Source organism: Gobio gobio (genome assembly GCF_949357685.1).
Source record: "Gobio gobio genome assembly, chromosome: 1".
Taxonomy (NCBI): Eukaryota; Metazoa; Chordata; class Actinopteri; order Cypriniformes; family Gobionidae; genus Gobio; species Gobio gobio.
This window is the reverse complement of record NC_137097.1, coordinates 34,463,919-34,490,414: the sequence shown is the minus strand read 5'-3', so window position 1 is coordinate 34,490,414 and position 26,496 is coordinate 34,463,919. Positions and strand designations below refer to the sequence as shown.

The 26,496-nt window shown below is 40.0% G+C and overlaps 2 protein-coding genes across 4 annotated transcripts in view; both read right to left on the bottom strand.

The window, feature by feature from the left end:
• arhgdia (Rho GDP dissociation inhibitor (GDI) alpha) overlaps positions 1-19,779 on the bottom strand; it is a 36,479-nt gene extending 16,700 nt beyond the window's left edge. The window contains exon 1 of one of the 3 annotated variants that reach the window (XM_079833452.1): positions 19,389-19,779. The gene's annotated coding sequence lies outside the window, so the exon portion shown is untranslated. Of the gene's footprint in view, positions 1-2,282; positions 2,614-18,806; positions 18,990-19,388 lie in introns of those variants that run through there. The other 2 variants (XM_079833454.1, XM_079833453.1) reach the window with 2 other exon arrangements.
• Positions 19,780-21,342: 1,563 nt separating this feature from the next.
• On the bottom strand, positions 21,343-26,211 carry alyref (Aly/REF export factor). Its single transcript, XM_079833348.1, has 6 exons — positions 25,678-26,211; positions 23,720-23,881; positions 23,491-23,638; positions 22,034-22,100; positions 21,748-21,949; positions 21,343-21,654 (listed from the first exon to the last, which is right to left on the bottom strand). The coding sequence occupies exons 1-6, from the start codon at positions 25,924-25,926 to the stop codon at positions 21,640-21,642; spliced, it is 843 nt and encodes a 280-aa protein (XP_079689474.1). The 5' UTR covers positions 25,927-26,211; the 3' UTR covers positions 21,343-21,639.
• Positions 26,212-26,496: the final 285 nt, after the last annotated feature.

Sequence of the window (26,496 nt, the reverse complement as noted above, 5' to 3'; positions counted from 1 at the left end):
GTCTGGGAAACTCTCGTGCTGCAATGCAGTAGGCTTGGAACAGAAAGTGCTTGTGTTCTCTCCGTCCTAGCGCAGTAAAGTCCGAATACGACTGCTTCACCTTCACAGCAGCTTCTGTAGTTTCCTGTTGTGCAGAGCTGCAGCACGGTTCGCTTATAGAGACACCTCACAGTGCCGTTTCCTTTCCTTACATGGTATTGGCGTGCTAAACACACAAAATCAGACTCATAACAGAACTGAATCACTTTCAACTTGCTTTGGCACATGGAGATGCATCTGCAAAAGAGCAATCGCGATTCGCTGTGATCTTTCGCACTTGTGATTTTGGCAAGTTGCTGACAAATACAGGGCCTACACATTTTGTAGAGCCATTTACATGATGCCAAATGTGAACTCAACCACAGAATCCATAAAAAAAATTGAATTTATGTACAAGGCGGAATTTCATGGAATTATTTGAATGAATAAATCAAAAGTAGGGCTGAAAACCTAAATAAATGGTGATATGGACAAGTGTCTATTAATATTAAACCGCAAAAAAATGTGTGTGTGAATGAATCAATGACACGGTTTTGTCAACCAAACATACTCAAGCATGCGTGACGTTCGTGAGGTTATTAAAACATTAGGGACCAGTTTCACAGACAGGGCTTAGACTAAGCCAGTATTAGGCCTTAGTTCAATTAGGACATTTAAGTAACTTTTATAAACTTGCGCAAGAAAAAAACATTACTGGTGTGCATCTTGAGACAAAACAATGCCACTGACATATTTTAAGATTTGTCAGTGCAAGATTCTTTCAGTTAAAATAGCTCAAACATGCATTTTAGTCTAGGATTAGCTTAAGCATTGTCTGTGAAACCGGGGGTAAGAATTTTAATTTCATCATTTGATGAGAAATACAGTAAAATCTGTAATATATTACAATAGAACAGTTTTTTTTAATAGTAATCGTTTTTCACAATATTTTAAAATGTAATTTATTTTCTTCATCATTACTCCAGTCTTCAGTGTCACATGATCCTTCAGATATGATGATTTGATGCTCATGTATGATTATTATCAATGTTGAAAATAGTGGTGCTCCTTAATAGTTTTGTTTAGTGTTGGCACAATACTGGAATTTCCAAATTCGATAAGATACCTTGAAAAGTATCGATATTCGATACCATTTTGATTACAACAGGGAAAAATGCAATAGTTTACACACAGCACAGGAAGGCTTTATTAATTGAACTAAGTTTACAAAAAAAAAAGTTAATTAGTAACAAAATAAGATATAAATTGCAAATAATTACAATAAAATAAAAAGACAAATTAAATAAACATGAATTTAAGTTTTACTACAGAAATTAAAATAGGCTACTGAAATGTAAAATAACACTGGAGTGGATAGTCTTTATAGTAAATATTTAAGATTGATGCTTACAATTAAAGATAAAAAAAGTTATTTAGTCAAGAGCAGCGACTGCGAGTGGTTTTCTTTGTCTTTTGTTCCTTTTATGAACATGACAGACGGCAGCTTTTATTAGGCTGCTGTTACTTTTAGTTTAAGCACAGATCCAATACACAACATGCATTTTCTCTCAACTATTTGCATTCCAAAACTGACTGCATTGACCTGAATATTCGCCAAGACTGGCATTTTGACAACTTAGTGTGTAATTTGACCGCTTAAGTGCAATACGCAATGAAAAAGAACTCAATTTGGTACTCGCGAGCCATTTGAGAGGACTCCACTATTGGTGTGAGCATGAAACCTGCAGGAATTACTCAAATGATGCAAGTTACCTGGTTGCCTTCAAATTTTGAGTTCATTGAAATAAAATATTTGAGTAAATTAGTGCTGCCAAATCGATCAATCAAATCCAAAATAAAAATTTGTGTTTACATAATAGATGTGTGTGTACTGTGTATAATTATTTTTAAATACACTCACATGCATGTACATATTCAATAAATATTTGCATGTATATACTGTATTTGCAAATATAATATATAATATAATAATCATAACAAATGTTTCTTAAATATATATATGCATGCGCGTGTATATATAAATAATTATACACAGTACACACATATATTATGTAAACAGAAACTTTTATTTTGGATGCGAATAAGCGCGATTAATCAGTGGAGTTAATACACTGGAGATTGGTTTAATAAATAGAAACTCAACATATGTTATCTGTACATAAGTTAATTTGACAAAAGAAAAAAAAAGTCGTTGAAAAATCATGAAAATATTTTTGTACAGTGTATATAAATACATGCGTTACCCTGAAAGGGCCCTTCAAGTCATCAAGAAGAGAAATTCCACTTGGCCACCAACAGCGCAACGGTTTCTATAAATCCGACAACTTCGTTCAAACAAAGTGCAAAGATCTGCCAGCTTAGCTGACAAACAGTTGTAATGAGGACCAAACGTGCGCGATATGAACCGAGAGAGCTAGGGAACAGAGAAAAAACATCCTCTTCTCAGCATATGGTGTACTAGTACGGTCTTGTAGGTCCTGCATATTGAAGACAGATGTTGTTTGCGCAACACTTCAGGAGACTCCCAAACTGACAAGCGGTCTGCATTACTCCTGCACACAATGAAGTGTGGTTAGCGGTTAATGTGCTTGTGCAGTGAAAACCAACAAAACTAGTTTCTGCTCATTAATATGGAAGGATAAAAACTAGAAAAGGGCTATAAAATAGAATATTAAAACAATGTAATCAATAAAAGCGTAACATTCTAGCAGAATCTTCAAAGTCATCTTTGCCTTGTGAAAAGAGTTTTGGCAGTGGATGGTTTTGGCCACGGTCAGACAGGAATTTAGATAACACTGCACGGCTTTTTCCATTCTGGGCCTCTTCACTCCCCTGACAGCGAAAGAGGCCGTTCTCCATCAGCAGGCTCTGGCACACTGATCCGGCGGCTAGGTTTTCAAGTTGAGGATCAGAAGCGAGAGACACATGATGGGTTGTCATGTTCCCATTGGCACTAAATCAGGCGTGTCCCAATCCTGCTCCTGGAGGGCCATCACCATGCAGAGTTTAGCTTCAACTGAACTGACTAGACATTTCTAGTGATCCTGGGGAAGCTTGATTATTTGCTTCAGGTGTGTATGAAGCTCTAAAAGTGGACATACAGAAAACCTGCTTTCCATGATTTCTGGAAATAAACGATTGAAGTAGGGGTGAACCGGTTTTGGTGGTGGAATAATCAGGAAAATGTATAGAAAAAAATTATCGTTTGTTCCAGCCCTAGTAGCACAGCTTAAAACAGTAATACATGGCATCCTCTTTTCTGGGTTATTCTGAGCAGTGATGTAACATACCAAAACATGATCAAAATGTTCTATTTTCTTCCAAATTTTTCTTCCCAATTTTTTTTTTATCAAATAAGACCACAGGAAATCTTTACCAGCTTGAAAGATCGGTGATCGGCTGATTATGATGACAAGAAAATCCATCCTAACTTTAAAGAGCTTGAGCATTTAAAGCGTTACACGACAATACTATAAGAATATAGCCTAATAAACAATGTTATCGTGTGTTGGTGTGGATGCAAATATAGTTAATGTCATAGTTAACTTTTAACATTTCTGTCAGAATTATTGCACTGAGCATTTTTTCTGTTGAACTCTGTCTGGTTAACATGGCATTTGGGGTCTCAAAAACACGGTGGGTGCATAACGTACATACACTCAATTACGCACAAATGCCAAATATTACAAATAAAAGGATTCCTCTCTGGAGAAGTGTTCAGTCTTTCCAAACGCAAATTCCACCATGTAAATAGCGAATCCGCCATGGCGCGAGCGCAACTGGCTTTTAAAGGGAATGAGTGCAACTGGCTTTTAAAGGGAATGGGAGATGAGACTCTGATTGGTTTATTGCATGTTACGCCTAAAACACACGCCTAAATGACTCATTAAGAGACTAGGTACAACCCTTTTGGACCATGCACCGACCATTTTTCCCGTCGTTAAACAAAAGTGTGGATTCGGCCGATATATGCAAATTTTTAACGTTATCTGTCCATAAGAAAATTTGGCTGATATATTAAAGCCGATAAATAATGGATTATTTCCTTCAGCTGAGACAATGTCAGATGTGCACAGCCCACCATGAGAACATTGTATTTGTGTGCTTGGACATGGCTTTAATGGTGAGAGTTTATATCAATTTATTTCAAAATTTGGATTTAGATTTAGCAGCCAACATAGCAGTTATCGGCTTTCAAATATAAAGAATTATGTCAGTTATTGGTATCAGCCTGAATTTATCAGCCAGATTCAGTGATAGTGTTTTAATGAAAACTGACCTCCCTGGCTGAGGGAAGTAGAACAGAAAAACACCCGTGCATAATAAAAAGCAGCTCATGTCCCTTCTGGAGCTGGTAAAAGTTAATTAAGACTGATGAAATACAATCTGTTTCTGCTGAAGAATCAGCAAAACATGAAAACAAGGTCCTGAGGCAAAACCAGTTCAGCTGAAAGCATTCATGCACAGATGACATCACTTGAGCTGCCAGCGTAAACCGGTACAAACACTGTTAGCCATTTGGCAGTCGCCTCAACGTTAATATACCCAGAAGGCAGCGCAGGGTAATTTAACACAGCTGAGCATGATGGCGGAGCCGTTTAACAAGGCTGTAACAGTTTTTTCCCCAAACATGGGGAGCAGGTACATAACCAAGGGAAACAACAGCAGGTTATTTTATAAAGCGTCTGGTCGAGGAAAACAGGGCAGAGTGACCTGTCACGGCCAGTTCACGCACTTCACAGTGGAGACGGCTTGGATTCGACACTGGCACCACCCACTTCTCCATTCCCGTTCTGTCCAGCTGAGTTGAATTCACTCTAATTAGGGATTATCCAGAACTATCACCACCAGGGAAGCCTGAGTAAGACTACCATGTTAGTCCAGGGGATAAAGCCCGAGATTAGGCTCGTCACTGAGCAACCATTAAACTTAACAAGATTATGAAGTCAAGATTAGTAGCACTAATTAAAGGGTGGAAGTGTCTGTAAGAGCGGAGGGATTTCAAACGGCGCCAGGTAAAGAGGATTTACCTGACAAACCCAATCAGCGTCCTCAGGAGACTCTGTTGTCCCATTGTCCCATTCTTCTCAAGTGCAGTAGCTTGGCTGGCATGTGACGTCCAGCAAGTAGGGCAAAATTTTGTGTTGACAGTGCGACCATTTCACTCGCATTTGCGACTAAAAATAGATGTGTGCGATATATACATACATCCATGCATACATAAAACATACACATATTATATATTTAAATGCAGAAATAGTTAGATGCGCCCCTAAAGTTTCTAAATGCGCTCCAAAAAAATTTAAACTTAGGAGCACAGGTTTTTGACCATTCAGCCTGTAGATACAACATGTCAGACATAGACTGTGTAAAAAAAAAAAGTAGGCCAAATTAAGATTATTGGAGCACACTGAATTCAATGTGTTAACTGTTGTTGTTTTTTTTGCAACTATTTAGTAAATTTACTAGAAATTTCTAAGTGTAAACCATTTCAAAGTAAATCTACATCTTTTTTGAACATACATGATAAAGTATTGTGGTGGTAACTTCATTCCTTACAAGTGAACTGTCAAAGTAAACTATTGTCATGCTAAAGCAGAAGCCTCCAGGTCTGGATAATAATATTGTTATGCAAGGCGATCTCACAGCCAGGAGACTGTAGCTATGGAGAGCACTCGTGTTAATTAAACAGTAGGTCTAATCCGATGGGAAAGGGAAAGTGAGACTCTCACTAGATGCTACTTTATTTTCCAGACTTACTATTTTTCATTCTGTTGACAGGGCTCCAGACTACAAAAGAGACTCTGGCTCTTCGTTTAACACATCTCTCCAACAAATGACAGGCTGGAGGTTGTTCTTTTCCAATGGAGAGTAGCACAGGAGCCACATATGCGCATGAACAAATGCATTAAAGTATTTAAACTTTTGCACCAGAAGAGATGTATTCTAATCGAAACTATGTTGGAAATGGTGAAAATGTGGCTTAGGTGTCAAATTGTTGTTTTGAATAGAGCCGGTTCTTATCCAACCATTCACTGACCGAGTCAGATTCAAACCGCAAACTCACAAGCAAGTTAATTAAATAAATAACTAACTAACATTAAGGTTTTAAAATATCAAATAAAATGATTTTCTGCATTGCAGAATTCCTTCATGGGCACTAGGGGCACAGAACGCAAGCAGTAAAATGGGGAAAAAGGTCTCGTTTTTTTCTAGGTCAAGGGCGCGTTTTTTTTGTTTTTTAATTTTAACTTTTAGAAGACGCACACAGTTATACGGGTCCGTCCGGAGAGTGTTTACATTGAAAAACAATAGAAAAGTAACGCAGTGGAATGGAAAAAACACTTTCTGTGTGAACTGGCGAGGGTGCCTCGATTCAAGGCACGGTCGGAAGGTCGGGCCCTCTGGAGGAAGGTTACGAGCAAAGACGGACTCAAAACGGGCCATCCAAGTTTTGTCGAGGAGAGGGCGACAACCCGACGGCGAAACACAGACAAGGCAGCCCCGCCACCGGGCCCTTTTGCGGGGTGCAGTCTTTTTTATTTTTCATCTGCTCGAATGGAACTTGAGATGCGCCAGGGGTAAATGGTAAATGGACTGCATTTATATAGCGCTTTTAACAGATCTACGGCCATCCAAAGCACTTTACATTTTGCCTCACATTCACACACCGACGGCGGTGTCAGCCATGCAAGGCCATCCAGCTCGTCGGGAGCAGCTGGGGTTAGGTGTCTTGCTCATGGACACCTCGACACTTGGTCAGCTGGAACCGGGGATCGAACCACCAACTTCCGGTTTGTAGACAACCTACATGAGCCACTGAGCCACTGCCGCCCTACCACTGCCGGGTAGGCCATTGCTCGGTCGACGAGACCGCTATGGGCAAAGTGTACCTCCCCGCTCAGCGCATCGAATATCGGGGACACCCGGGCGAGCGTCGACAACGGGAGACTCAGACGGTCCGTCAGAAACTAAGGTTCGGAGCTGTGTCGGCGTGCTCGTCGAGTATGGCTCGGACTCCGGGGGCTCTGCTTTTGCAACCCCTGGCGGAGAGCGGACCTCGGCCCGCTCCCCTGCAAAGAAAGCACCCTTTCCCGGTTACGGCCTCGATCCAGCGGCCAACCCACTCTCATCCCATCAGAGGAGGGTTCCGCACGCGCCCCTATGAGAAAAGTGAAGTGAAATCTCTGCAGCATGGTCAGATAGACAGGTGACAAGGCAATATTGAAAGAAAATGTGGGACAAGCACAAAGCAAAGTGGGGTAAAGTAAAAAGGAAACAGCCGTTTTACACCATCAGTCTTAAAGGAAGATGAATTGAGTCCAAACATACAGAGTGTGCAAGAACAACAATTACCCCCACCGTCAAGTCATGTGTAGCTCAGCACAATGGAGGAACTGTGGGTAACAGAGCACTACAAGTACTTGGCCCGAACCCAAGACTAAACTTAATTAGAGTGGATGAGTCAGTAAAGAAACGCTCTGAACACACACCGCAGGCCTCAGAGTGAATGGGGTGAATGACAATGTCCCTGCGCAGTTGAAACGATTTGACCGTCACATAAAAAAAATAAATGTCATAATAAAATGACAGCATGGTAAGTAAAGCTGCACAAAACCGATCAACTCGTAAATAAAACCCACTGAAAAGGCTCAACAAGTGCAATTTGGTTTCCTACAGCTGGGGAAGCTGGGGTGGGAGGCGTCTCGTTACAGCATTGAACCTTGTTACTGCTAGTCAGTGTCAAGTGGAATTACTATCAGATTCTCATTATAGGGAGAATTTGATTTGATACGGATACGCCCATGAGTCATCAATATCATCTCTATCCCAGAAGAGACAGCCGGTTTAATTTTACATGTGTCGATCTGTTAAAGGTTTTATTTATTATTAATTTTTAAGAAGCACTGAAAGCACTTACATTTTGATTTCATGGGGTCTAACGTGTGTTGAAAGTGACGCATTTTGAGGAAAGTCTGGAAAATTCCAATGTAAACAAGAGGAACTTTGTTCATATCCTTGCCTCACCCTGGAACTCAGGGAATACTTCTATGAACATTTTCATTCTTTTCCAGTTGGCCTTTGCTCTTTGCCTTTCTAACGGAAATGGACCCCCATAAGTGATCTAAAACAATATCTCACTTAAAGTAACCATGAAATCAAACTGGACAAGTCTCAAGCCTGGTTTCACAGACAGGGATTAGATTAAGCCAGGGTTATGCCTTACTGGATGTAAGGATCATGTTGTCAAATTCGATAGTGATGTCTTGATTATTTCATGTATGTTTAAATAAACCTGTCATGAAAATGACAGTCACTGTGTATAAATGATTATATTTCAACAACGAATTGGAGAAAAAACTATTTTATAATTAGATTTAGAAGTTATTACAAAAACTGCCTAATGTGAAGTTTACATGTTTGCGTACTGTGTTATTTGCAACTGAATTTAGGCTAATAGTTTGGGCTCTGTTGTTAACCTTTAATATTAATGTGCAAGTAAGGGCTGCCTATATAGTTTACTGCAATATCTTCAATAAAACTTTTAGTTATAATTTAATTAATTTATGGACAGACTTTTTTTTTTCAGTAAACCACTGTTTAATAAAAATAAATAAAAAGCAATTTTGTAAAACTGCTGTACCGAACCCGTACCGAACCGTCAGTTTTGTGTACTATTACGGTCATTGAATCATTCACTCAACTGAGCCGTTCAAATGGCTATTCATTCGAGAACAAAAGCAAGTGACTATCTTTAAGAATGGATTAATTGAATCATGTATTTGTTTAAAAAAATGCTGATTAATTCAGGACCAAAATACCACTGTTGCTCAGAGATGAGCAATGGTACTGTTGCGGCTTTATTTGGGGACAATAAGGGGTGGGACAATAAATTTGCCCATTGTAGACAGACGAGATTCAGTCCCTCCCCTCTATCAGCCAGTTACTCACATGAAATGATCACAGCAATTAATAACAACGAACCAACAACCTAATCAATTCCCAATTGACAACATTTCCAAATGACAAAATTGACAACACTCTCCCTAGCAACAGCCATGAACCTCGTACTTCACAATCAATAACAATCGCCTCCATCAGAGGCGGGTCAGCAGTGCTGTTGGGATTGGCTCTACTGAAAACAAACATGGAGCGAGAGACAGACATTAAAATGTATAATGGGGATGGTGAAAGTTGAGACCCCTAAGGGGCGTCTTTTGTTCAGGTGAAGGTCAGAAGTGTCAGGGGAAAGCGGTGCGATTGGGCTGTATTTGAGTCCTAATACTGGAAAAAGCCTGAGAAACGTCCAAGGTCCTTGAAAACAGAAAGAGAGACGAGGATAGAGGAGACAGGAATAGACCACACTTCAACACGCCCCTCCCAGCTTTGGCTCTTGTCATAAACATGCTAGGTCACACTGTAGTGGTGGAAACCCTGCTCAATATACAAAAATATAATAACTGCCACAACATATGAACTACGGCAAGTTTCTTCAACTTCCTGTGCTAGACCTCTACCAAATAACTTGGGTTTGCACTCATTATCTTCAATCAAAATTTTTAAAAAGATATAGCACTTCAAAGATATTTTATTGTACATGGGGCAGGTTTCCTCGCTGATGCTAACATGTGAATGGCTGAATACTACTCACTACGCTCAAATTAAGATATTTTGTTTAAATAAGGTTGATACAATACCAAATTTCTTGATATAAAATATCCACAATTCCGACATCTGGCTGTACGGCAATTTTTGTATGTGAATACTGTTTTATGTGAATATTACGTCACGAGTGACAGAATAATATTAGCCATTAAATGTTACATCGCAACCGACATTTCGCATCATTTACTGTGGTAAAGCAGAAAACGCTGTACGTCAAGGTATGTTTTTACTTGCATATCAATTCTATTTAACACAGTTTGTGCTTGTTAGACTTGGTGAGGAAACGTCAGGTTTATTTGTATAGCGCATTTCACATACACACCGGTAGTTTCAGGTTCCCGGGCAGCACATCATCAAATATTGCATAAATGTCTTTGTTTTGCAACTGCAGACTGAATTTTACGACAATCGCATGTACAAACCGGTGTGAACATTACATTAAAACTTGGTTTTTCCACTAAAACCCCTATATTGCCCACTCTTACATGCATACAGACATGCACAAGCATACAAACACGGATGTGAATGACAGATAAATGCATTGCAGTAGAGTTGTCCTCTTCCACATGCCTAACGTTTTTGTACAACTGGAACTAACTTTCTTTTTTATCCAAGATTTTCATCAAACTGTAAACTGACTGTAAATGTAAAAGAGCATTTCCTCTGATGCCCACAATACGAAGCCTTCTCACAGCAAAGCTGCCAGTGAAACCCATCCGTTTGCGTTATGAATTTCACTCGGACACGGTGAAATCGAGCTTGCATCATTTCATTTGAACTGTCCGTTTCAGCTTTTTATATACTAAGATGAAATATGTGGGAAAATATTCGAGTTTAGTCCTGTGCATTGTTATATTAATATGACTGAATATTTTTACTTGAGTTACTTGTGGAAAACTTTTTTAGGTCAAACGTAACAATGGCTATTTGGTTGAGATGGTGCAGGTTTCTTCTAATTGAAAAAATAAAATCACCCTTTTAAGTAGTTTCAGAGCAAATATATAGAAATATATTTAGTAGAGATGCCCGATTAATCATACAAAAATTGCTCTCTCGATTCAAACATCCTTACGATCTTAATCCTAAAAATTACAGCGATTTGTCTCTGTCTATTAAACCTTTGAACATTCAGGTCTCGTTATTACAATACTGAAAATAATTCATATGATCACAGATGTAGCGAGATAAAAGTTTATAGTTCAGATATAAACACTGATGTCTACAGCTGCGATCAAATAGAGTAAATCAGCTTTTAAAAGCAACTTGCAGCTTCAAATAATGATTGTATTGATCACTTCGTTACACCAGTAGGGGACAACAAGTGACTATTAAAAATGTATTTGTCATTGATTCATTCATTCAAGAGATTCGTTCAGAAACGCTGATTCATCCAGTCATGAAACATTATTTGTTTTTAATTATTAATTAAAATGAATTAAATATTTTAAATAGACGGCAGCAAATTAAAATGGTCAGAATCTCTAGTAAATTACAGAAACACGGAATAATTGTGATCTCTATTTATAAAAAAAAAAAAAAAAAAAAACTTGATTCTCCAGAAATGTGCAGCTCTAATATCTAGGCCTATCTCCAGGGGTTGGACAATGAAACTGAAAAAGTGGTGGAGGTTTAACGCTTATACATTTGCATCTCGCTGGCTCATCTGTGACCTGGACAGCGAGTCTTTGCGGTGTATGGAGAGCTGTGGTGTCCAGGGTAATGTCGGCATACCACCACGTATGCCGAACAACATCCAACAGGAGTAACTGTGGATGCAAGAGGAAGCTGTCTGAAAGAGATGTCTGGATACTAAGCCGGATTGAATCCAAAAAACATAAAAGCACAGCTGCCCAACTCCCTGGAGAATTAAATGCGCACCTCAACTCTCTGGTTTCCACCAAAGCGATTCTTCGGGAGCTCGACAGTGTCGGGCTGCAATAGCCAAACCGTTGGTCACTCGTGCCAATGCTAAATGTCAGTTTCATTGGAGCCAACAGTGCAAATTTTGGGCTGTGGACAATGTGGAACATGTATTGCTTTCTGATGAGTCCAGCTTCACTGTCCGTGATAGTTGCGGTGTGGAGAAGTCCCAAAGAGCTCGGCTAAAACCCAGATTGTTGCTGCCCAGAGCAAAGAATGTTGGTGGATCACTGATGGTTTGGGCTACAATATCATGGCATTCCCTAGTATGCTTGACGGCCACATCACTGCAAAAGGCCTACCGAACCATTCTGGAGGACCATGTGCACCTAATGGTTCAAACCATGTACCCTGAAGGTGGGGCCGTGTATCCAAACCCAGAAACATACGTAATTTGAACAGGAACATAAACAAAAACAAAATCAAGTTTAATTGTTCTGAACAGAAACACTTATTTTAAATTACCATTAACCAGTTAATAACATTATTTCGTAGTTCTGTTTAAGATTTTCATTTGGCGGTCAACCAATCATGAATTCAAATAGTACGGCCTATGTAAATGTGAAGTTGACGCATCCAACTTGAGTGAAATGCCTGCGATCATCAGCTGTCTCAAGGCAATGAGCTGGAATTAGCTGCTGGATCACAGGAGTTTATCCGAGGACATGTCACCATGACAGGTTACATCCAGCGTGGTGCGTTTGAAATCAGTGAAAACCGCAGGTTAGTGTAGAAAAGCTAATATTCAGGAAAAGTTCAAATATATATATTTTTTAATTATTAAACACCTGGTCTAAGTTAGTAATATTGTGCCTGTATATATGGTCAGACACTTGCATGTGTCATTATTAATTAAATTAGGTCAACTGGAGTTATGAGGTTTTTCACCAGCGAATGTCGGAGATTTGTGTTGTGTCCGAGACAGTGAGTGCATGGCATTACCAACTTCATTTTGATAAGTATAGTTTTTTTTAATGCCATGTCAGCATCTTCATGGCAACAAATGAATTACAAAAATACAAGAGTTACATATATTAATAGCAATTAGAATTATACAAGATTTTTTAACATTAATGTGATAGAAACTTAGTTACAAAGCTTATTGTGCTATGTGGGCGCTCAGTTTTTACCGTCGTTTAATATATTTGGCAAAAAGCTTGTGTTATAAACGACAATTTCGTATGCTATTGGCTATGACTAGACGGAAAATACCAGACTAAAGGTCCTTTGACACAGGACGAGAATAATTTGCGCAATGGTTTTACTTTATTATCAGCTGTTGGTGTAATGAGTGCTTCCACACCGAGTGCAAATGTAGCAAAAATTGGGGTTTTTTTTGTTTCGATGTTGATTTTTTTTAAACTCTCGCAGCGACAGAATAACTCTTCAACCAATCACAAACATGGAAATAAAGGTGACAAAATGTCCAGTTGATGTCACTAGCTATTCAATCAACATTAACCTTTGCCAGAAATTGCATTTTTCATGAGATTACAGCTGTAGTTGTAGTTACAGCTGTACAGATGCAGCTGTGTTTGCCCACTGTAGGCTACAGACAACGATAACATCACCTTTTGTAGATTTTTTTCTAAACCTAATTGTGTCCGCAACTATGGAAAGCGAATGTGTTTCCATCAGTATGACTGTGGCACTTAAATGTTTACATTGTGACTCAACTGGAAACATAGCTGCTCCGGATCGTGTGTTTGAAGTGTGTTTGTCTCGTCAGATGTGCTGCTACTGTCTCTGGAGGAGCTCCTCAAATTGTCCCACGGACATTTGAAAGTAAGTGCGGAACCGGCCATGATAAAGTTTTAGCTCTTGTACAAGATTAGCATACTCCCTTTCAGACTCTCTGTTCTTTAAGACTGGGTGCACCCAAAACCTTCTTTTCGGTCTTTTAAAGAAAATGAAAAGCTCGTCTTCACTGGATGATGAAGTGTCAGTGTTTTCTCAGCTGTGGCCGCGAATGTTTTGGAATGTTGGAGCTCTGAAACATCACAGATGTCGCAAATTAGTGTCGCGGCTGATGTGATTGGTTTTGGCGCAAACTATTCGCACACAAAATATTAGCTTTTTCGTTACACGTCCGGTGTGAAAGGGCCCTAAGGCCCCGTCCACATGGAGACGAGTTTATCTGTATACTTAAAAATGTTGTATCGTATCAGCGTTTCGTCCAAACGGATCCGCCGTTTTAGGAGCCTGAAACCGGGTTCCAGAGTGGATAAATCTGAAACCATCACTCTTGCGTTTTCATGTGTACAGCCAATCTGTATATTTTGTGAAAGGGTGATGTCATCTAGGCCTGTCGCGATTGGTCGATACAATCGACTGCGTCGACGCTGTTAATTAGTCGACGTCAATATTTTTAGTCGACTGGGTAAAGTTGGGTACGATATGAAATTGTATTAGTACCGGTTCTTTAAAAATGACAGCACTCTAATAGGAGCAGGATTTCTTAATTTGCGTCGATGTGTGACAGCAAGAGTGAGGACATGTGTGTGAGCTCTACTTCCACCATTCACTAAACAATGGCAGCAGAACAGTCAAATATATACGCGCAGATCAGGAAAAAGAAAGCGACAGAAAAGTGCGGCGTGGCAGGGACGTGCTCGCGCGCGCTGCCGGACTCTGACATGAAGCGCGCGCAGCCGCCTTTCACTCAGACAGATAGCGATGCCAGTTTCGCGGATTATTGGGTTTGAATGGTAAAAAATCATGTAAAAAATCATGTAAAAATGCACGTCCGGGCGAGGAAGGCCAACGTTGCAAGTTAAATTAAATGTTAAGTAAAGTTGTTGAAAAGTATTGTGATAAATTAGTCGATAGATTAATCGATAAATTAGTCGATAGATTAATCAATATAAAAATAGTCTTTAGTGGCAGCCCTAATGTCATCACACCACCTCCCGCAAGGTAAAAGGGATACAGCTACGGGCACTGGGCATGCGCACATCAATATTGCATCATTTAATTACTGTATTTGCATTATTGTAAGGGTATGTTTAGGGTTGGGGTAGGTGTAGGCGTTAATAAACACAATCTGGTAAGTAGAAAATGTTTTTATTGTTATTTTATTGTGAGATTTCGCCTCACTTCCTAATATTGACGTACCCCTTCTAGCCACAAGTCTTCTCTGTTTTTAGTGCATCTCTGTGTCAGAATTACAGCACCACATACTGGTCGGGTATGTATACTACATCGTTTTGAGTCGGGTTCAGTGGTTTCGTGTGTACGCAGATATTTCATGAGACGAGGAAAAAAAGATTGGATAGGGAAAGCTCTGGCTTCGTGTGGATGCGGCCTAAGACACTTCTCCGCATCTCAAATACATGAAACATTACCATTTACACATAATTTTGAATAAAGAAAATGCAGCTCTTATTCAAAAAAAAAAAAAAAAAAAAAACAGTTATTTACCCTTGCACTGAAAACAATCAGAGACGGTCTCCAAAATTCATGCAGGACATTATTCACAATTGAGGAGGGTGGAGCTTCTGTATGAGGTTTTGCCGACATTCTGAGGATCCACTCGCGTTATGAGGTTTATTTACAAGTATAAAGTTGAAGGGATAGTTCACCCAAAAGAAAAAAAAATCTGTTATCATATACTCACCCTTAAGCTGTTCCAAACCTGTATTTGTTTCTTTCTTCTGCTGAACACAAAAGAAGATATTATGAAGTATGTTTGGTAACCAAACAGTTGATTGGACCTCATTGACTTCCATAGTATTATTTTACAATTAGTATTTATATTACAGTTCATCAACTGTTTAGTTCCCCATATTCTTCATAATATATTCCTTTGTGTTCAAGAGAACAAAGAAACTCATACAGGTTAGGAACAACATGAGGGTGAGTAAATGATGACCGAATTTTCCTTTTTGGGTGAACTATCCCTTCAAATTCAAGCTCCGGTATAAAGTATAGGCAAAAGAATTTAACAATATTAACAGGTATTTTTTCTAATCAAACCGTTTACAGAATGATAATGTAACAGAAGGAACGCATGAACAAAAACATTAAAACACTGATTCTGCTCTGAGTGAAGCGACAGTTCTGACTCAAAATCCCTCTGGCCACTGTGAAGGACTTGTATCAATCATTCCCAAGACGAATCGATGCTGTATTATCCGCAAAAGGAGGCCCTACACCATACTAATAAATTGTGGTCTAAAGGTGTTTCAGTTTCATTGTCCAACCCCTGTATCTCCACTGAAAATAGGCAAAAGTCTGAGAAAGAAAAGAAGAAAAAAATCCAGGTATAACTTTTTATTGCCCAGCCGTAGCATCTAGCTTGAGTTGGGTCAATAAAAGGCCCACGGGAGCCCTTAGAGGTGGTCATATCAGCGATGGCCCATCAGGCCTGACCTTTATGTGGCTTCACACATCTCTCTGATGTCTGTCTCACTGCTGCTCTATCAGCCTGAAAGAGGCTTCATAAAAGAAACGTAAATCTATTATTCATTCAATCGGCTGAACTATACAAAATCAGACAATGACTAACAAAACACGCTAAGAGATCATGCTTGTTTGTTACTTATTCCTGTATATGTGGAAAAAAAAACTCATTCAGAACACACAGCGCTTATAAGATGGTAGACACATTTAGGACATAAACCATGAAGAAGGTAAATAAACAGAAGTTATCAAACAGTTAATTTGCAACCTACTTTCCCTTCTGTTCCCCCTAACAGAGCTGAAATATTGAATTGTGGTCACGTATATAGGACACTGACAACCTCCTCATTTCACTGCAATATTTCGCACTGAACCTATTTTTACGACAGTTAAAGTGCAAAATGCACAGGTGTACAGGATTACACATCTGCGGTGTCTTTAATCTGTCATTTAACCTTAAAGGCACAATATGCATCACTTATTATGCCACAGATGAACACTTCCGCTTGTGTATGTGGGGTAACGCAGCGCTGTTTAATCATATTAGACACATTATTTGAGTGTGTTAAAAGTTATGTTATAATGATACTCTGTGCGTTCACTCGGCGGCTAGTATAAGACACTTGTTCACACTGCAGTGAGCTAGATCGATATTAGGCAAGGTAAAACATGCTCACGGTAAATCAAGAACACCAGATTTAAACAATACTACTGTGTTGAGCTGTATAACAATGATTAGTTTCATGTTGATAATTGTCTCCAAACAGTTGCTCACCTGTCTAATAAAACCCATCATATATTAAAACGTCATACGTCCATGGTTTCTACAAAATAAAAATCAAGGGTAACGTGGGTATGACGAATCCGTGTAACATTCGTTCAGTCGATTTTTGATTTAATATTGAAAGTTGAAAAATTAGAAAATAGCTCGTTTTTCGGGGGGTTTTTTCAGAAAAAAGAAAAACGAGATTTCGACTTGATTTTTCGTTTTTTGTTCAGAGGTAGAAAAATGAATAAACAGTTTGAATATTCGATTTCTACACGTGGGCGGGAATTATACGCCCCTTTCTGCTGATTGGTCAGCCGAAGATCAAACTATTCCGTCATCGGTTCTTCCTCAGTTACGCTCAGCAGAATAAAAGTCATGCGCTTCTGCAGCTGTACGGATTCTTAACGCGTTTATTGCAGCTACATTTCATATTTTTCTCATCAAACAACTAACGAATGGCTCGACACAACCCGTCCCGGGGCAGAGCCTTGACAGGGCTTTCTTCTGTCCGTGAAATAATTTGCTATATCCTACCATATTTCCCATACTGTAAAGTCACATTTTTTTATCATGAAATTTTTTCTACCTCTGAACGAAAAATCAAATCGAAATCTCGTTTTTCTGAGAAAAAAGAAAAAAAGAAAAAGCTGTTTTCAACTTTCAATATTAAATCAAAAATCGACTGAACGAATGATTCACGGATTATGATGTAATTGATAGGTGACGCATGGACACGGTCCGTGTCCTGGTTAAAATGGCTGAATTCTCTGGATTTAAACATTCTTGGAAACATTTGGAATAATGTAAGTACACACACACACACACACACACACACACACACACACACACACACACACACACACACATATATATACACATATACATATATAACATTGTTCTAGTGGTTTTTGGATATTTTAATCCAAAAATCTTACAAATTGTGCCTTTAACTTTAACTGCATTTCAGACAAAACAAAAGAGGCAACAGTCCTTTCATTCTTAAAGATTGTATGTTGAACCAAGCTTTGAACAAACTACACATTTAACGAAGGCAACCTTCGAGACAAATACTGTATATTAACCCAAATGGCTGCTCAACACACTTAAGGACAAAGTTTAAACACAGAGACACCGCCCTGACAAACTCCCGATAGCCAAAATTACGGATACTATTGCGACGGTGGAGCTCATGAATATTAATTTAATCCTGCCGACGTTTCTTTGAAACGTAATGATGCGTTCGGTCACGTGACCTCATTAATATGTAAAGAACCAAGCCTTCATTATAGTAGAACTCGCTCATTCGTCGACCGTCTCTGCCTCTCAGGCAATCAGCTAGCCGAACGTCACCTTGCGTGTTTAATATTCATAAGCCAATTCTTCACCATAGTAGGAATCGCGTCAGAAAAAAAGAAGGAACTAGAAAACACATCGCGCCGTTCACACACTAGACAGGAAGAAAATTAGCCTTTGATTATATTCGGGGGGTTTCAGCATTGGGCTTCTTTTGTTAACAAGGAGTCTCTTTGAGAACATAAGAAAGGGTTGTGTAAAAATAACTCCTAACATTCAATCTGTGCTCGGGCAAAGATTGCGTTAATCTCCATCTCGCTCTCAGATTCAGGTAGATTTAACACCCGCTGCCAGGCGCGATTCAATTAACCGAGATTTACACAGGGGAAAAAAACTGAAATCACAATGATGCATCTTTTTAACCACCATTAATTCATCTCACAACCAACGGAATACATTTAGTTATGCCCAACGAAAAAAATATAGATAAAACAAATTAGCAAAAAACGATCTAATGTGTCAAACCCAACTTGCAGCTTTGATCCAGGAAGTTCCTCCTCATGCTAGCAAGCTAATGCTACCAATCGACCATCATTTCCAACAGCAGGAAGTTAAAGAAAAGTTAAATATCCTTTCAATCAGACTTCTAACATTCACAAATAACAAATTCATGCAATAAAACAGATAATCGTGTGATCAAGTTGTGAAAACTGCTTACCCCTCGGCCCTTTATTCTCAGGTCAACATCTAATGTCAGTTTTATACGCGTTTACATCATCTCATTGGTCATTACAGGGGCTTGTCTAGATTTTTGGATGATTTCAATAGACCAAATTGCAACTTTTCTCGTGCACGAGCTCAGAAAACATGCTATCAGAAATGTTGACTCTTTTAGGAAATCCAATCCCAGAGTTTAATGACTATTTTGTAGGGGGGGAAGCAAAATCTCGGACTTGGAGATGATCGTTAACTTTGATGTTCCGCCACGGGCTTTCAGACAACGCCTGAGGAGCAATTCAGACCAAACTGGGTGATCAAAATGAAACTGGAGACACGAAACCCTCCATACAATTAATTACACGCACGATCGTCTTTAATAAAGGGCTGTACATGCAGTTAATGGAGCAGGCAGGAAATGCATGTATCAACTTGCTGTCTGGTGTCAACCTGCCGTTGCTACCGAGCTACGAAAGATGCAAAACTACCGGGAAAAAACGTCAACGCAAGCGAAAACGCTGCTGTGTTTCTCTCTGTGAGTGCTATGTGAGATCTTCGTGGTGTTTCTGTTGTGAGAACTTACCGTGGACCTGCGGGTACTGCGAGTTAATAGGTTAGAGAAAGCTTCCCTGACTTCTCAATGGCGCGATGAGGGAGCGGCGGCGATGCCAGCCAGAGCGACACACTTCCGGGAATAGCGCCGAGCTAGCGCGTCACGCGCCTGACGCTTTCTGCGCATGCGCAACAACAGCTCTTTTCGAGCTCAACCGGAACAATAGTGGAGGTTAATATTATAGCAGCCTGTTTTCACGGTTTCACGCTGTAGTTTGTACATTTAAATGTTTGTCATGTCATACATCTACATGATTTAACGCTATTATTTAAAGATAATGTTAACATCACTTAATGGCGCTTTTGAATCACCGCTTGAAGCTTCGAGACCGTTGCGAATCATTTGTTTCGATCCAGTGATCCCGGAGCGCGCATCAAGTCACGTGATTTTAGTTAATAGATATTTGGCGTTTTTGTATATTTTTTATCATTACTATTATTTTGTTTTGTGGGGAGTATTGTTTTGAATGAATACTTCCTAATTTATTTATTTATTTTTATTTGTATTTCTCTGAATTCAATGTGATGTAATGTTTGTCCGCCCCTCTCTCTTCTGGCTCTTCACTTTTGTATTTTGTAAGTAGCGTAGATGTTTTATATAAAAAAATCGTTGAAGTTACTTGAAAAGTGACATTTCTTTAACATTATTGATTTATTTGTTAATTTTCTTTACTTCTATTTATATAAATAATGTTGTATATAATATACTTTATATGTAGTGTAAAACCAGTCCTTTTAGTTATCTTTTTGTTTAATTTTTTATAGTTAATATACTTATTAACTTAATCAGGGTTTCTGCAGGTCTTAATTCACCGTTACACAAATGAAGGCCTTAAATCAGGGCCAAAAAGTCTTAAATTCATAAAATTAGGACATTAAATATTAAAAAAATCTTCCTTTGTATTTTTGTATCTAAACCTCCATAAATCAGGACATTTACTTGAGATGCAAATGTAAAATATTGAGAGAAAAAAAACTGGAGTATGCTTAAAACAAGAACAAATGTCAAGTTATGAAAATTTCCCTTTGAATTAAGTTGATTTTTCTGAGCCCATTGGCAGATATTTCTTCTAATTTTAATCATAATAAACTCACTTAATTTTTACTTTATATTTTGTCATCAAGTAAATGTCTTGATTAAAAAAAAATTGTAAATGTATTAAAAGGTAATGGAAAGTTGTATTTTCAAACTCTGAAGTGTTGCTAAGAGCTCACATTTCCATTTAAAGAATATTTACGCATTGTATCCCTTTGGTTTATTTCTCAAATAGGACAATAAAATGTCTTTAAAAGTCTTAAATTTACCTTAATTAAACCTGCAAACTCTGTTAAATGTCGAAAAAAACAACCCCCTGAACACACAAGCCACTTTAGAAACAGCTGTAACTGCAAAAATAGCTTAAAGGCCAAAAATAAATTCTCATTCAAAATCCAAACCCATATGGATTTCTTTCTGCTGAACACAAGTTTATTTTAAAGAATATGGGCAGCGAAAAAGTTTAAGACATTGGCTTCCAAAGTATTGAGAGGTTAAAAAAACCTTTATGCGGACCATTAACTGTTTGATTACTGATGTTTAAAAGGTGTTCAGCAGAATAAATCCATACAGGTTTGAAAACTTTATCATGAGTAAATAACTATCCAGTTATCAAAGTTGTGTAGCAACTGATATTTTGACTTGAGGACCAAAACATTATAGCTTTTTTAAGGGGTTACAACACCCATTTAGACTCTCAAAAGCAGTTGCAACCCACAAATCATAAAGGCAATAGAGATGTAGACACCTAGTGGCTGGCATGAGTAGTGCGCACTCAATTCATTTATACACCTCAAATGCTGCATTGATAAGTGCTGGCAATTCTCCATTTAAATAGTCAAATGAAAGGAAAAACAATATTGTGTATGAGGAGAAAGCAGAGAAGTCATGTGGTTACTAAATACTGCAGGTTTTATTTCAATGATCTACACAAGGATGGTTAAAGAAGCACATCCCTTAAAATCCTACAGTCCAACCAGGTTCTCAGAAAAAAAAAAACAACAACAAAAATAAAAACAAAGTAGGTAAAAAACACGAGCATTTTAAAAGGAGAAAGTTTGTTACACAAATTTAAATCACTTTTGAAGACGTGAGTGTAAAACATCCGGCATGTTCAAAGCTATTACAACGATGACCACTCTTCCCATGTTGGAACAGCGGGGAATGCAGCTTGACGTGTTGGTATTTAGCTGGTATCCATCTGTTTGAAGAACAAAAGGCAAAGGGAGATTACTACAAGATTGTGACGTAAAAGGAGGGCACATTTAAAAAGCCTCTGAATGCGTTAACACACCCTGGCATTGTAGGCATCTAGCTGGGCGTCCAGCTCTTCAGCGGAGAGCTGCTGTTTGCTGCTGCCACCACGACCGCCCCGACCCCGACCTCTGGCTCCACCACCGCCGCCGCCACCACCACCACGTCCACCCCGACCTTTCTGTGTGCTGAAGCTTCCGATTCTGTTTCTGTTCATGCCACCACCTCCTCCACGATTTAGACTGCAAGGAAGGAAAGACCCAAGTCAGTCACACAACATTAGACAATACAAGGGAACAGAGTAAACCCACTTTTCCCATCCTTACCCCTGCATTGGAGTCCGCCTCTGTGCATCAATCTGTGATGTAACGAGCTGAATGTTCATTGGCCGACCTAAAAGAGAGTATACACAAGTGAACTTTAACAGGCTTTCCCCAAGACCCACAATTGGATAGGAATTTCCTTCTAAAGGCTCCAATACTTGAGCAAAATTGAACAACAAACTGGTGAGACAATGTGAACAAAATCAGGCCAAGATGAAGTCTGTTTGGGGTTTGTTTACAATTACTGTAAACTAGTGATTATAGTTTAAAGTTTTAAATATGGATATTTCTCACAAACCCATGGGTTGACTTCAGAAGGCCTTTATTTAACCCCTGGAGCACTTTTATAATGGATAGCTTCAAATTTTGGGCTGCCATTATAAAGCTTGGAAGAGCCAGGACATTTAATATAGCTCTGATTGTATTCGTCTGAAAGAAGAATGTCATACACCTCGGATGGCTTGAGGCCGAGTAATTCATGGGGTCAGTCTCATTTCTGGGTGAACTAACCCTTTAAGCCACCCGGAGCCGTATGGATTACTGAAGTATGCGTTCAGGGCTTCAAAATCTAACGTACCATTCACTGCCATAAGGCTTTGAGGAGCCAGGACAGTTTATAAAACTCTGTATTCGTCTGAAAGAATAATGTCATACACCTAGGATGACTTGAGGGGGAGTACATTTGGGTGAACCATCCCTTAACTGCCATTTCCTCACCGCTGTCATAGTGTTGCACTTTTGTCACTGAGAGGAAAGTGCACAGCACATTAGTCTCCGCCGTCACACCCACACACCCGTTCGGCTGAACGTCTGATGCACATGGCACACTTTTCTGGAAATACTTCATTCAGGAGTTGATGTCATCATCTGATTGGTTGAATGCAATACATTGTCTGCGAGGTGTGTGTTGCGTTCTTTAACGGCCCGCCTGGAAACAAAATGTTGTGATGCCAAACTCCCTCGTGGAAGAAAAACGCCATCGTGTTTACGACTGTGACTATGAGCGCTAGCCAGGATCAACTCGCTTACTGGGTATGTGATGTTTGCGGATGCATTGTTGCAGTAAATTTGCACATTGTTCCTGAATGAATAATTGATAGACGCACGCCAGTCTGTTATTGCAGGGACATCGATTTAACATTCAAACCCCTTTATGACGCGGAACATCATAACCCGTGACTGGTTGCGTTACATGTCAGCTAGATGGCGTCTGGGGCAGTCCTTAATCAATGAAAGCTGCGAAAAGGTCCAGACCTTCCGTCAGTCTGAAGGTCTGGCTCCACGAGACTACATATTAAACGTCACTCAGTGTAGATGGGGGTCGGGATGTTCACTAACAGTACATCACGGCAAAGGTTCTTCAAACTTTACCCCAAATTGAAGTTGATTGCGTTCTGTGTCGTGAGTCTATGGGGGCCTTTAAAAAAGGTACAGTGGGAGCTTGCAGGATGCACACATACCGTCAAGGGGAACACCGTTGTACTGCTTCATGGCTTTCAGGGCGTCTGCTTTCCTCTCAAAGTGCACATCCGCAGTGCCAAGGCTGCGCCCCGACCGATCGTAATGTACTGCTGCTTTCTTTAGAGTGCCAAATTCTGCAAAGAGCTCCTGTAGTAAAACAAACCATATTAGCAAAATAAAAAACCCAATTTGTCAGACTTTATTGTGCAGCTTAAAAGCAGCATCTACCTGAATGTCCGCATCAGAGACGCCGAAGTCAAGATTGGACACGAGGAGTTTTCCTCCTGTCTCCACGCCGGCTCCGCCACCACCACCGCCGCCGCCTCCCGCATTCGTACTGTAGCCGTTGTCAAACAGGTCATGCTGCCACTTGTCTGGGAGCTGCTTGGGCTGCAACAGATGAGAGAGAACGCACCTGCTGACTTCGGTCCCCAGTCTGTCACTGACAGTCCACTCGGCTGGGTGTTGGGGCAAGCAGGGGGCTCCGCTTCAACAAGGACAGGGGCACCCAGTGCGTTTACTGTGATTTCCAGCAATCCCTGCCCACCCCATCACTACAAACAAGTAAACCATGCCAGCTCCTGAACAGAGTTGGTTCGAATCATGTTCGAAATGCATTAGATCTCAGTGGAGGCAAGCTTAACCCTCTGGTGGTCTTTGGCTGTTTTAGACCCAAAACAATTGTTTAATTTGTGTAGTGCTAAGAAATTAAAGCCCTTTGTATACGGGGAAATCATTTGTGATAATCAAATAGGAAATTAATGGGAAACTAAAAAAATAAAAAGCAGCAATTTGAGAAGGTGAAGACCAACAAATAGCCAATGTAGTCTGACAATATTCTATAAATCCAATATAATACATAAAAACAACTAGGAAATAGAGCCATATACTTCTTGCACTTCTCTTTAAACACTTGTTTTCTAATATTAGCATTTTGTATCCCTCACAAATATTAACCATTTATTGAAGGGAGTAGAGAAACAATTTTCACAGATGAATTACCATTTGTATAACCACAGTTAAAGTTACACTACAAATAGCATGGTTAGTGTAAAACCAAGGGTTTTTTTCCATAAGGGATGAAAAACTGCTTCATAACGTAGGTGAATAGAGTAGTACCACGAAATCAAGATGACAATATTTTTTAAAATAGGTACAATTTCAATAAAATAGTTACGTTTGTTTTCAGCCTGTTTTAACCATTAAACATCAAAAGCAAGTAAAACCAGAGGGTTAATTCAAATAAATGTACATGCATTATAAAATAACCGGTTACACGAGGAGGCTAACAACAAATGAACCCATTGTAGCCTATTGTTGCAAACACAAATATTCCCCTCAGTACCTTCCCACCCCTTGGGTAGCAAAGCTAGCTACCAGCAACCCCAAGAGTATCTTGCCGTTCATACAAACGAATCCCAGCAGGCCTCCGTTAGGTGGATGTTGATGATCCACTGGTCTCCGGTGAGGAGCAGCACAGTAAAGTCCGAAAAAGACGGAGAAAACAAGGCGAACAAAAAGTGTCCATGTTGGAGCGTCCATTTTGAGGCCACGCCATTTTGACTTGCTTACATAAACACAGCCCTCACTAAAGCTCAACCTAATAATTTGAAGAGGGGAACCTCCATAAATTGTGGGACAAAGATGGTCAAAGTCCGTGAGGCTCCAAAACTATGTAACTATCTTTCTGCTTTAAAAGATATTGGACCATGAAACCCCTCCCAAAAACAAAGGACGAATTCCACCGTGGAGCAAAGGCCTTCTTTTAGAGATGGGCTTTAATGCACAAAAACATCGACATCTGAAGGCAGACCACATGAGGATGGACGTTGGGTTGGACGTCGTCGAAAACAAAGAGAGGTTAGGCTGAATGGAAGGGATCCGCCGTCCTCAAAATGGCGTCGACGTCCGCAGGACGAATTGGAGAGACACGAGCCTCCTCGGATACGCCGCTTCTTCTCGACCCACGGGGTTTGATTCTCACACGGATGGCAAGACAACGGGCTTAGGGAGAGAACACATTATGCACAATATATATCTAACGAGCTTCCCCGAAATACACTCCCAGAGAAGCTCCAGGGGCACGAGCTCGCCGCCATGTTTGCTGGCGGGCAGCCTAGAAAGATAAAAACGGGGCTTCACCCAGGGATGTGGATGCGCCCGTGATTTTCTCCGCTTTCTCCTACCCTGCTGTACGGCGTAGGTCTGCTTCTTCCGCGGCTCAGGTTCTGGCGGTTCCTCATGGGGCCCGATCCCCCGCCGCGGCCTCCAAAGCCTCCACCTGTGTTTCCGAGCCGTCCGCCGGCGCCGCCTCCTCGGCCGCCTGTGCCTCCGCGACCACCGCGGCCTCCTCTCCCGCCGCGCCCACCACCACCCCCGCGCTGCCTGTTTTGCTTGATGATATCATCTAAGGACATATCCATCTTGTCTGCCATCGTCTGGCCTTTGTTAACGCTAAACACTGTGGTCAACTAAAACAAAAAAACCAACACGTTTGAAGTACTACACTGCCCCTGCGATGTCGCTCGCTCACAAAAGAGGAAAGAATAACCGTCCCTCCGCCGGGTGACGCATTTATAGCAGGAACGCTGATGACGTACATATGCGAGACGAACGCTTCCGGTTTAAATTCCTCGCGGCTGGGAAGCGGTGTTTATTTATCATGGCGTGCGGCGGCTCAATCAGTTCCGTAGTTCAGTATTCAGGGCACTGATAAGGACATAAGTCAATGGGCTGACTCCCTGATCAGTGCCCTGAATACTGAACTAGGGAGCTGATTGAGACGCACCCCATGGTTTGCAACACGAGAGTCAACGTTGTAGTTTTTCGTCAAAAATATTACGTCATATAAGTGTTACGACCTTTCCAAACTCAGAAATATAAACATACTAATTTTAAGCCTCACTAAAATTAGTTTTCATGAATGACTACTATCTTATATTATGCAATTTCAATCAAGACATTGATATTTGCTCTATTTTCAAAGTATTTACTTATTGTTTTTA